Source organism: Talpa occidentalis, unplaced genomic scaffold (assembly GCF_014898055.3).
Source record: "Talpa occidentalis isolate TD23 unplaced genomic scaffold, MPIMG_talOcc4v2.1 talOcc4.2, whole genome shotgun sequence".
Lineage (NCBI taxonomy): Eukaryota > Metazoa > Chordata > Mammalia > Eulipotyphla > Talpidae > Talpa > Talpa occidentalis.
This window is the reverse complement of record NW_023602073.1, coordinates 133096181-133108902: the sequence shown is the minus strand read 5'-3', so window position 1 is coordinate 133108902 and position 12722 is coordinate 133096181. Positions and strand designations below refer to the sequence as shown.

The 12722-nt window shown below is 40.5% G+C and overlaps 1 protein-coding gene across 1 annotated transcript in view; it reads right to left on the bottom strand.

Annotated features, from left to right (window-relative positions):
* The window catches only part of ECT2L (epithelial cell transforming 2 like), a 51931-nt gene that overhangs the window by 18332 nt on the left and 20877 nt on the right, over positions 1–12722 (bottom strand). The window contains exons 8-11 of the mRNA XM_037520479.2: positions 11537–11665; positions 8288–8380; positions 6259–6441; positions 4562–4665 (exon numbers count right to left, since the gene is read on the bottom strand). Coding sequence (XP_037376376.1) covers positions 4562–4665; positions 6259–6441; positions 8288–8380; positions 11537–11665 — 509 coding nt within the window. The remainder of the gene's footprint in view (positions 1–4561; positions 4666–6258; positions 6442–8287; positions 8381–11536; positions 11666–12722) is intronic.

Here is a 12722-nt window from a genome sequence, read left to right as displayed (position 1 = left end):
GAGCGCTCACCACATTGCTCTCTGGACACAATGAATTCAGTCCTTGACCAATTTGATGCTTCTCTTAAATTAGATTTGATGTTTAAAAATAAACCATTAGCTTCCTTGTAACTATATTATACATAAGCAACTAAAGTCAAGTCAGCTCCTGTTTCCCCTGGGTGCCAGGGGGAGCAATACAGTTGTTAGCAACTCCTCACAGACATTCCTGGGAGACGGACTTCTGTCTCAGCTCTGCTCTTTCACTTGTCAGTTGACAACAAATAGGTTATTTTTTAAGATGCCAGAAGAAAAACTTCACAACACATTAAAAAATTCTCTCCTCCTTCACCTAACAAAATGTGTGTCAGAAACAATTCCAGACTTGTTAGTTTCCTCATTTTGATGTGGCTCATTCTTTCGTCACTTCATCTTATTACTCGTTCTTGGGGCTTCCACACAAATAACCACATTTAAAAAGCAGCTGCATTTTCTAAAAACTTAACTCTGAATTGAAGTAGAAATAAGTAAAATATACAGTAGGTGGGAGAAAACAATAGCCACACCTGGCTGCCTGCAGAATCCCAGGGCCCCGGCTGGCCCTGGAGCAATGGTCCTGTGCTAGTATTAGCATTTACAATTAATGGCCATGACTGCTGCCCTTTCTAGTCCAAGATAAACCTACCCATGTGACACCTTGATATCTAGGGGTGAGGCTGGAAGGAAAACATGCATCTGTAACCAAGACTCCCTTTTTGTCTTACTCTCTTCAGGCAAAAACGATTTTTTCTTTTGTCTCTGCCCCCACTTCTTGGGGTGTTTGAAGCCTTCCTATCAGAGCCCTGGTCCCAGACCACGATCTGGCCAGGGGGGTTCCCACCTGAGCCTGGGTGCTTCCCATCTGCTCTAGCATCTTTCCTATTGCTTATTTCCCCACATCAACCTGGCATGTACTTATATATATGCTAAGAAAAAAACCTACTTTGAATTCTGACAGTAATTCAAAATGTCTGAGTGAACACTCTCTTCTTTTCAAACAAACGTTCTGATTATTTCTAGCAAGAAATGATAACTTCAGGGCCTCCATGGTGGCCCAGCGGTTAAAATCTCAGTGTATCAAGTTATCAGCAGCCATTGCAGCATGAGTTCAAACCCCAGCCAGGGAGCTACCCACATGGCACAGCAGACCTCTCCTGTCTCACCTGCTGCTCCCCTCAGCAGTGTATTTCAGTTGGTCTACCTGTTCTGCTCCCCACTCTGTCTCTGGTGAATCCTCTTACCTGTCCACCTCTGGCCTGTACCCCAGTTCTTGTATGCATAAATAAAATAAATCTTTAATAAAAGAAAGGAAATGATAATTTCAATTGGTCTGTGGTGACACCACTAGTCAGTCATATAGGTAGACATTATTAATTAATTAAATGAAAATTACATTCAAACTGTCTGGGCCAAGACTAAGAGACCTGCAGACAGTACAGGACACAGTGAGGACCTGGGACCTCATCCCATTCTGCAGGCTCGCATGCACACTTGGGTGTTGGCAAGGACACCCACGCCACCTGTTACTTTAGAACCTGTTTGCTCACACTGGGGCTTTGTTTCTGGCTCACCAGCAGCATTTTTTTTATATATATAAATTTTCCTTGGTGGATAGGAAACTCAAAGGAGGCTTCCTCCACAATTATGTAACTCAAGTCCATATAACAACTCTCTTTCTACATATACACAGCTAATTGTTTCTGTTTCTGGGAAAACAGAAAAGTGATCTCTGAGAGTTTCTGAAAAAGATAGATTTAGGGATGGGACAGCAGAAAGCAGGGCAATGACCTACAAAGGGTCATTGCTATCCATGGAAATGTGTTTATTAAGACTCCTTTCAGGGTGGATGCATGTCGTTTGAAAGAACAAGTCTTTTTAGCAGTTAGGAGTTAGACTAAGGTAACACCAGATGGGTGGGTCTGAATAACTAATAACTGCAGGGTCTTTCATTTTGCTGAGCAAGTTTGGGGTGGCCTGGCAGAGGGGATACTGCCACCAGCAGGGATACTGCCCATCCCTGCACTGTGTTATCCTCTAAAGAATTGCTAGCAAAGACTTCTAGAATATCAAATTAATAGGACAACAGATGATTTGCTGCTGGGGGAACTCACATCTTTTCCTGCCAGCTCCATGGGGAGTTTATGTTGGATGTGGTATCCCAACTCTCAGATGATCAAAGATTGGTGATTTTTCTAAAAATGGTTCTAAAATAATCTAAAATAATGGTTCTAAAATAATAAAAATTGTTCTAAAATAATCATCTCTCTGAATGAAAATGCAATTTTCAGTGTATCCCGAACCCTGGTTATGTCATTTAACCAAGAATGTATGGTTTCTGAATATAGTACAGGCAGAATTACTTTTTTTGCCACAAGAATTAGCTCCAAACACAATTTTTTAAAATATGGATTTGAATCTCAACAAAGAAAAGAAGAACTATTGTTAGTTGCACGTGCACACACACACACACACACACACAGCCCTCTCCTGGACTGCAAGTAGAATAAGTATTCTCTTTAGCTCTTCTCAGAACACCACTAAATAAATGGCCAAACAAAATGCAAACATCCACCTCTTCCCCCAAGACTCAAATACCGTTCCTCTGGTCAACAAGGTGTAGCTTATGCTTCTGAGTTGCTTAAATGGCTACTCATATTGTGAAACTGAAAAACACCCTTTTTAATAATAATCCATGAAAATAAAGTTTTTAGAAGAAATGACAAGTTAAAGCTTTCCAGGTAGAATTATCACTATGGTTTATGAATTTCTTAACACATGTGTCTAACTACAGTAAAGCAACAACATGAAAATGTGCCAATAACTTTACCTTCATGAATAAACTGACTGTTGCTTTGGGGTCAGATTTTGTCAGAATAACATTTCCTTCAACATCTTCGGTCTTTTTACTACACTTCTTCAGTAGAAAATGTGACAAAAATTCCAGAGGTTTGTCCTGAAATACCCCCAAAGAATTCCTATTTAAAACATTCATCTGAAATACAAGTCCACAAAAGTGCAGGAGAAAAGAGAACATAATTTTTGGTAGTTTTAGGTTTTCTACCCAATTAATGTGTAAGTCCAGAAAACATAGTGATTATTATTCGATTAGTCGATATATAGGACATTCTACTTGATCTTAGTTCTCGGCTTGTTGTTGCAATCCAATTAGGATGCCGTCATCTTATGGGAGGTCTCAAGATCTCTGGACCCAAAATGGCCCACATGGATCTCTTAGCGACATGATGAAGGGAGACAGGAGGGCATCTTTGTTTTTCAGGGGATAGAAGGCCTGGGTGAGGCTGCACAAGAGAATTACTGGGAACCATACTCTGGGAGGCCCCTAAATATGCTTCCCTCTCAGACTATAGGTTTGAGCACCATCCAAATTATATCACATTATGTTATTTTTAAATAATTAGGTGACAATAAGTACATTGGACACCAAGCGTGTTTAGTAATTCTTTAGTGCTTCAGGAGACTATGTAGGATATTTCAAGGCCTCAGGGTCGCCCCCATGAACACCCCTGAAGTTTATCAGGGCCTTTATTTCTGGGCTGCCTGAGGATTGGCTAAAGAGCTGCAGAACTGGATCTTCAGAAAAGATATATCATGGGCAACTGCAGCTCTCAGACTCCGCTTTAGCAGCGTCTGCTAAACCTGGAGATGTCTGCTGCTTACCCCAGAAGCCAAGTGGAGAGCAGAACAGACACATGATAAAGAATGTGTGCAAAAACAGTGTGAGATTTACCCATAAAGTAGAATTACAACAGTGGAAAACAGGAATTTGCGCATCACTCCTTGGAACATTAAAGACTTTCTTCTTCTTCTTCTTCTTCTTCTTTTTGTTCTATGCACTTCTGTTGCTATCCTGGTCTCACCATCCCCAGAACCCAGAGCAGCATATTTAACTTCCCGTAGCCTCGCTCTCATCCTGGGTCAGGTGGGTTCTGTGTGCTGCCCCTTCTATACTCAGACTGACTTGGCTGGGAGAGCAGCCAAGATTTGGGACTGATGAAAATGCTTCTTCAGGCTTCCTCCACCCAGATTGCTGATTTGTTTGTTTCTGTGTTCTAAACCCTTTCTCTTTCATGGAAACTTCTTTGGCCTGCCTATTTTTTATGTCTGGTTTTATGTTTCCTCAGTTTTTCTCCCATGGTATTGTTTTAACTGTTGAATAATAACTGTCATAGTATTGTTTTCACTGTTCAATCATTTTTAACTGTTGAATAATAATAAAGAATATAAAACTATTCATAGGTTATTTGACAAATTCTCTCTGACTGAATTAATCTCAAGACACAAAATAATGCACAATGTAATCAACTTTTCAACAACCTAGAAGGTTTTCTTGTTTGTTTCTTTTGTGTGTACCTATTACATTTTTGGTCCAGAATCCCTCAGCTGTTGGTTTAACAAACTGTTGTATTCTCTGAGGAATTGTGTCCCCAAAGGGATAAAATGGTACAAAACAATAAACATAAACTAAAAACATATGTAAGTGTAAGGGCTTTTGTAGCTTGTTTTCTTCAAAATAAACACTTACAGAATTTTCTTTTGAGAGCTCTGTCAATCCATCTGCCAGAGTTTGTGCAATTTCTTGGTTATTCAGAATGTTTGCCATATTCATGGTATCAAACATAAACTGCCCTGTAAATATAAGGCCATATATTTTGCAATTAATTTATGAAAGATATGTGCTAAAAAAGAAAACAACTCATCCTCACAGTTGCTTTTTAGTAAATAAAGATGCAAAGAATAAGGATAAAAATTCTATTATGTCATGAGGATTATTTCCCATGATAAAAATGCAAAATGAGCAAAAGCAACTAAATGTGTACCATATGAAAAGTAGACATCCTGGTAAAGCTAATACTGTTTTTTGGTTGTTGTTTAATTTTTCTTTTTTTATTGAAGTAATATGTCAACATTATAAAAGTTTCTGGTACATATCATAATAAATCAGCATCAGTGTATACCACTTAAGTTCACCACTAAACGTCCAATTCGGTCTTTCACCATACAACTGAGCAAAGCTGTTATTGAATGAAATTGATCAATTGGACAACAAGAACATATGAAATGAAACTTATAAGTTTAAATTGTATTTTCTCAATACCGCCAAAAAACCCTCTGTACTCTTTAACTTGGGCTCAAATACATACATACAAACACACATACACAAACATGTTTTATTTTTTTTTTAATATTTTGAACAGCAGAAGAAAGGAAGAAAGGACATGAGACATAGATACCCAGGATTTGATCTAGAGGATGTTTTAGTTAGATGGGAAGAGTTAGTGAAAAATTGGATAAAGACTTGGTGAAGGGGGCTTATTTTCCCAGAAAGTAAAAACCAAAAACAAACAAAAAGTAACCCAACTTCATTTAAAGAATAGACTGTTGTAAGTGAAGATCCATTTGACATAGAAAATTATTTCCAAAAGACACTAATGTGATAATTCAGTTGTGAGCATGAAGTATGAAATGGGAAAATACATTCAATAATGTCCAATAGGTTCAGCAGAGGAACAAGAAGCCTGTCACAAAATTATATGTCTTAGATAGCAGATAAATAGAACAGATATAGAACAATTTAAGTAATATGTACTGTGGCCTAGGAGGTGCTTAACTTTTAGAGCAAACAAGTGAGAAAAGGGCAGAATTCTCTAGCTTAGCAAATAATTAAAAAATGGTAAAATCTCGGGCCTCCCCGGTGGCGCAGCGGTTGAGCGCTGGGTTGCGAACCTGCCCGCAGCCTCTGCGGCGCCGGTTCGATCCCCGGCTGCTCCCCGGCCACCAGAGGAGGGTCCCACATGGCGCGCAGACCTCTCCTGCTGCCCGCTGCTCCCCTCAGCAGTGTACTTCAGTCCTTCTGCCTGCTCTGCTCCCCGCTCTGGCTCTGGTGAATTCTCTCACCCTCCCGCGCTTCTGACTGTACCCAGTGCATGTATAAAAACAAAAAAACAAACAAACAAACAAATAAATAAATAAACATGCCTCAAAAAAAAAAAAGGTAAAATCTCAAAATACACCAGCTTTAGCATTTTGAAGATGAGTATATTTATTCTTAGTGGATATTCGTTCTATTTGAAAGGAGTTATTAAAATAAAGGGAATATAAAGTTTTACCAAAGATGTTCACCGGTCAGCTTGTCCTTGTGCCATTCCTAAACTGATATTCACTCTGAATATGAAACAAACTTTACAATTAACTTGCAATAGAATAAGCAAAAGTTCTTACCTATCATCTTGCCACTGATGTTCTTCTGAAATTCCTTGAAGAGAGGACTTAACTCTTTCCTTACTGATTTCAAGGCATCTTCCAAGAAGTCCATGGAGCTGGTCCAAGTCTGCAGCTTTGATTGGCTGAAGTAGAGGGTGGGGGGAGTGCTTTCTTGACGTTGTCCCAGCCAGTCACTGAAAACTAACATTATTTTCTCCTTTTGTTATTGCAGACTTGAGCTCAGATGAAAATAGTCCCCTTTATGTTTAACATACAACGAACACTTTTAGATGTGTTTATCTCAGGCTATTGTCCTTTCTTATTAGAAGACTAAGACGAATACCCATAATCTGCTTTCAAAGGTAAATCAGAAATTTAAAAAGGACACAATGAATAATTTCAAGTACCTAGCTACTCTCTGATAGATAAGTGTGGGATAGTATATTTGAAATAAAAAAAAATAGCCGCTGGATTTTTACATTGGGGAGCAGATTAGTTATCTAAGTGAGAATATACTACTTTCTCCTTAATCCTAAAAATGAAAAGACAAGAAAACTCTTCTGCCTGCTTTCCCTGTCAAACCATCCAAAGTCATCCCCATTGTAGCCAACCCCTTATCTTTCTTACAGTGTATCAGTACTCAAGCTGTTGTCTTTTTCCGTAGATATCTCTAGATGACTGCAGTGGGTGCTGAGGGCTTCTGTCCTTGAAAGTCAACTGCTGAATGACTCAGTGCCTGTTCAGTTTGATTTTTTGTGTTAAATAAATATATTGTCTTATTTGCCCCATGTTTATTGATAAATGTGAAAATCTTTACAACATGTTCTTCTGGAAGTAGAATAAGAAGAGAGGGAAAAGAAGATGAATAGAGGAGAAGAGACAGAAGTAAAACTGTTCCATTTTACAAACCTCAATGTCTGTGCCCTGCTTCACTCTGCAAGGTTGAATCCTTTCTCCACAGGACAAATATGCTGTCCTTTAGAGAGCTGCTACATAAACTGGAATTAATGTGACTTCTGCTTGAAAACTACATTAGGTCAGTGTGATTTTTGTTTTACCTACGTGGAATCTTCTCCATTACAAGATTCCAATCAGTCCAGCTTCTCCCAATTTTTAAAGGCTCTTGGGGGCCTCCCTGGTGGTGCAAGGGGTTAGGACACAACCTATGAAGCTATCCACAGCCACTGCAGCACAAGTTCGATCCCTGGCCAGGGAGCTACCCACATGGCGCAGCAGACCTCTCCTGTCTCACCCGCTGCTCCCCTTACTTCAGTCAATCTGCCTATTCTGCTCCCCACTCTCTCTGGTGAATCCTCTGACTCCCCACACCTCTGGCCTGTACCCCAGTTCTTGTATGCATAAATAAATCTTTAAAAAAAAAAAAAGGCCCTTGGCAAGTGGGATTAGAGAAACAAATTCATATAGTTCCTATATCACCCCAGAGGGAGGGCAAAACGGTGTTACTGTAGCAAAACAGGTTGGTTCCCTTGTTGCCCCATCAATGTTACAATTTGATCCTGTATTCGTATAGGATCCTATATTGTATATTTGATCCTATATTTAGATTGTATTCATTTCTACATCCAAATGAAATTTTACTGTCAGGTATATTTTACTTTTGATTGTTTTTCCTGTCGTTATAATACTACCAAAAGGGAACCTAAACAAATCTCTTCACCAGCTCTTTATAGCTACAATTGATTTTTTTTTTCAAATGTACCCATTTTGATTATATTGTACCAAGAAAAATTATCCTTTGTACTTATTTCTCTAGATCAGCAACTACAATCTTTAACTGTTAAAGATGATGTTTTCAATAGTCTTTGTGAATAATGGTTTGAAGCAAATATGTGCAATAAGTAATCCCCTTCTAAACAAATAACTGAGTGATCAGCAAAGATCTGATCCCTGGGAAGTGACAGGGAAGGAATGAGAGACAATGGCTGACATCAACCAGAACCAATATTACCAGCTGTGCTTTGTCTTTCAGTGATCCTGGAGTTGGTGATGTGCCTGGACATGGTGGTCAGTCCCCATAAACACTTACTGTGTTGGTAGGAGCCAGTTGCAATCCCCGTGGGGGCCGTAAATAAAGTGCCAGTTAGTTGAGACAGCTGAGAAAGAACTTCTATTCCAGCCTCTGCAGTCAAAAATACTTTGATTAGTTTTCACAGGGTTTGCCATGGAACAGTTAATTTTTACTTAGGAGCACTAATGATTTGCCCAAGAAAGGTCACTAACAATTTTCATCTTCAAGTCAAATCCTTCCTGGAATGGTCCATAACCACTTTAGAGTTCACCCATAACCCTTCATTTATGAGGACTGAAGAACAGGGTGCAGAAAGAGGGCATGATATTGGACCCGATGCTCATTTTCAAACTTGGAATAATCAGGCCAAAGAGAGGTAAGGCTGCATAAATTTGTTAAAATAGCCTGACTTAAGGGAGAAGTTTCATTTTAAGAGGATAGTTTTAAAACTGGGAAACATGGAGAGTAGCTGCAAAACTGTTAAAGCTATTACATGCCATGTCCAAAATTTAGCATGGCATTGATTTTACCCCTTTATCAGTGAAACAGCATAGACTGAATTACTGAATTCAGCACATAGGTTGGTTTGCCTTGAATGAAACTAATATATTGGGCAACATAGTGGGTCAATAAGAGCAGCTGCACTGCTTTTTCTAACAAGTCCTCAGCCACTGTAGTGCAGGCAGGCCTAGATTATGTAGTTAATTATGCTTTAACCAGCACTGGAATTTAGCCAAATGAATTAGGTTTTAGCCAAGAGAGAAACAGAATTTCATATTCTTTGCAAGAAGGTAATGATAACATTGACCCACTAAATCCAAGTTAAGCAAGGAAAGAACCAAGAAAACAAAGGCATCATCGTATGAGTGAAAAAGTGGAATTGTGTGCCCTGGAGGAATCAGGCAAAGCACAGCCAGGTCGGGAATGCGCACTGTAAGGTAAATGAAGATTTCTCAGGCCTTTGCATTGTTGGCTTCTGTGGTTATTACCTGCAGCCTTGAATGCAGGAGGCACTTGGGTGTGTGGGCTCGGGGCACGCATGCCTGATGGTGGATACCTGGAGTATGGTGTGGGCACGGGTAAATGGGCACCCCTGAGCCTGGAAGCTGAGCCTACGAGGGCAGCATCACAGAGGACAGTGTGGGGCGGAGGGCGGTGGCAGAGTGGCTTCTTAATGGTTCACCCTGGGGTAAGTTCCATTTGACAAGAATTTTAAGGAATGCCTTAGGACCCAGAATGGTGAGGGCATATGTATTGTTTCAGTGCCATTAAGTTTCAGTTGAGACTATCTTTTTGTCACCAAATCTATTGTCTTTCCTCCCTTTGCTCTTACTCTTTCTGCCTTCCAGTACTTGACTGTCCCATACCTCCTTTCTTTGACTCCAGTTCAAATGATTGCATAACATACTGGTGCATTACAGAAAATAGAGGCAGATAAAAGATATGGAAGAAAAGAAATAAAAATAAAGGGAGGAAAACTCACCTTTCATCCAACTTTTGTTAACACCTTAGTACTTCCAACCCCTGTCTGCACATCCACAGCCATCACCCTCCCAGCACACACACACACAGGTTTTAAACATTGGGATCACAGTCAAAGTTTGTGTGACCTACTCTTATAAAATGGATTTCAAAAGCAGAAAATCTGAAAAACATTGTAGGGTAAGTGATGGTCAGGCTTTTGTGCCTTTAGCCTCTATGGCTATCACCTGAGGCCTTGAATGCAGGAGGTACTTGGGATCGTGGGCTTGGGGTACGCCTGTCTGATGGTGGACACCTGGCATATGGCATGGGCATGCTTAAGTATGCACCGCTGCGCCTAGGAGGTCAGGGATATAAGGGCGGCCTCACACAGAGGACAGCCGCAGAAGATGGTGTGGGGCGGAGAGCCGCAGAGAACAGCTACACCAATGGCTATAGCTATGGCTACTGCTACGAGTGAGTACAGAGGCAGGACCATTACAGAATGCCAGAGAGCGCCCAAAGAGAAAAGTGTACAGATCCCCTGGGGGCTGAAAGTCCTGCCAGCCTCCCGGCCTGGTCCGCCTGCCTGCCCGCCCTGCTGCCTGCTTCCACTACAAACAGTGTGGGAAGACCATTAACAGCCTGAAAAAGCCACTGAGAGCTCCAGGACTCTCCTTTACCTGTCTCCCAGATCCACAGAGATCCTGCTCCGTGCCTTGCTAGCACAACACATTATCTAGCGAGAGAAGCTGTGACATCTTGTTACAATTCCTCCCAGATTTTTCTATGCCTATTTTCTATTCTGTGCATATTTTCTATGCATATTTTGCAGTTTAATAACTGTGCAAAATATTTTTCCAATAGTTCACATTTTGTTTTCTTTTAATCCCCCTCCCATCCTTTTGTCTTTTTCCTTTTCCTTGCTTGAAGCCTGCCAGAGACAGGCTTCAATAGTCAGTGAAAGCTGAGACTTAAGAACTTTAAAATTCATGCTTTCCTAAGAAATGGGTAATAAGAAGCAGTTTGAGAAAATTTAATTTCACATTCTCTCTCCTCTACTCTGCTCGGTTAAAACAACAACAACCAGAATGCAGGACTTTTATTCAAAAGATTTCTAAAAAGTGAATTTAGCTTAATGTCTCTGAAGTTTCCCTTCAAGTAGTGAAATAAATGCTGCCTTGTGGAGGATGATACTGTACAGGTAGGCACTTAACATTGTATCAGCAGCCCCAGCCATCATCAATCAACTCCTCTTTTTACAAAGTACCTCATTGTTTTCAATATTCTAATATTATTTAAGTATTTGTTATATGTTGTTTCAGTACTGACATTATTTTGATAGGCACAAGTCCTCTAAGGTAAGGTGCTGTTCTACAAACTTTCATGTGCGCAAACAGGGTCCAGCACCCTACCCGAGGCCACAGAGTTGGAGTGGCAGGGATAGCATTCAAGGCCAGGACCTTGGTCACTAAGTTCATCTCATTGATTCTGGGTTCAGAACTTGTCAGAGGGAGTTTTCTCAGATTGACACTCAGATTGAGGCACTCTCCTCTGGATTGTGGGCACTGTGTTTAATGTATTTCAGAAGAAATAGAAATAATGTTGCTGGGTAACTTTATTTCCACAGAGACAGGTTACTCTAACCACTCTCCCAATGCTATCCCCCCTAAATACCTCAGTGTATGAAGTAAAAAGAGATAAATAAAGAGTATGGTGTGACGGGGTCATTTGAACTGAGGGCATTTCACAAATTCACAAAATAGCATCATACAGTGGGCAACACCAGGCCCTTTCAAAACTGACCTGATGCTCCGAGTGGCACAAAGAGGTCCACATGACCCCCTTCTTCCTCAGTGGCCACATAGCTTCCTAATTTCTCCCAGAAGTCTCTCACTTCAGGCCTCAATAAGTTCTTAATACCAATCCTACAGCCTGAGGAAAAATCAAAACACCATATTAGTTTGTAAATTATCATGAACAGAAACTCAGCAGTTTGTGAAAATGCTTCCACAATTCAGGAAGCCAACATCTCCTCTAAGACCAAGATTTGCAGGACACCTTGGCTTCAACATGGTAGCATGTGAGGGCCACAAAAGGCAAGGCTGGCTCCATCATGGCTACAACTGCCATCAAATTCTGGATTTTTTGGAAACTGGCCGAAGGACATTGTGTCTCCACCCTCACTTGGCAGCAATGTGAGTGATCAGGCTCACCGCGGAATTAAAATGGATGACCAGTCAGTCAAGCCTGGGATATTGCAACCAACTTCCAAAGCAGAAATGTTTCCCACAATTGCCAATCAAAAATAAGTCATTCGGAGCTGGCACAAGACTCCCAGAAATGGAAAAGGCTGCTTTCTGTGCAGTGACACAACTGATCTACAGGTGACGGGGCCCACTTCTAAAGGAGTCTTGGAGATGCTCTATTCCTAAACCCCGAGATGAAATGACAACGTCAGCCACTAGAACCCTAGTTAACTCCATCCCACTGACAGCTTCTCACACATGGAAGCGCCTCTTCAGGTGACTGTTCTAAGAGATTTCATTTTGCTGTTTTCAGAAAAAGCTTTTGGGAAAAAAAGCTATATCAAGGGAAACTTAGGTTTTCTGAGATATTTTGTTATTGTTACTACTGCTTTTAAAACAACAACGACAACAGAAAAACACCTTTCTCATCCAGGAGACAAAAAGGCTGGGGGGATCAGGAATCCCTAATAAGCATGTCATTCCATACCCACAGTTACAAACTTGCAATTGTTATCTCTCCACCGTTCAGAGAAAGGGCACCATTTATACCACTTTACTAATATAACCATAAATATAGCCCCCAAACAAAATAGTAGTTGTGTTTTACTTTGAGGGAACATATAAAATTGAATATGAGACACAACTTGCTCGAGGCACAGGCAAGCTTAACAAGAAATGCCAAAAAGGACGGTAAAACTAACCAAAAGCAGTCAGCTTTTGCAAATAATGATATTCTGAATTTG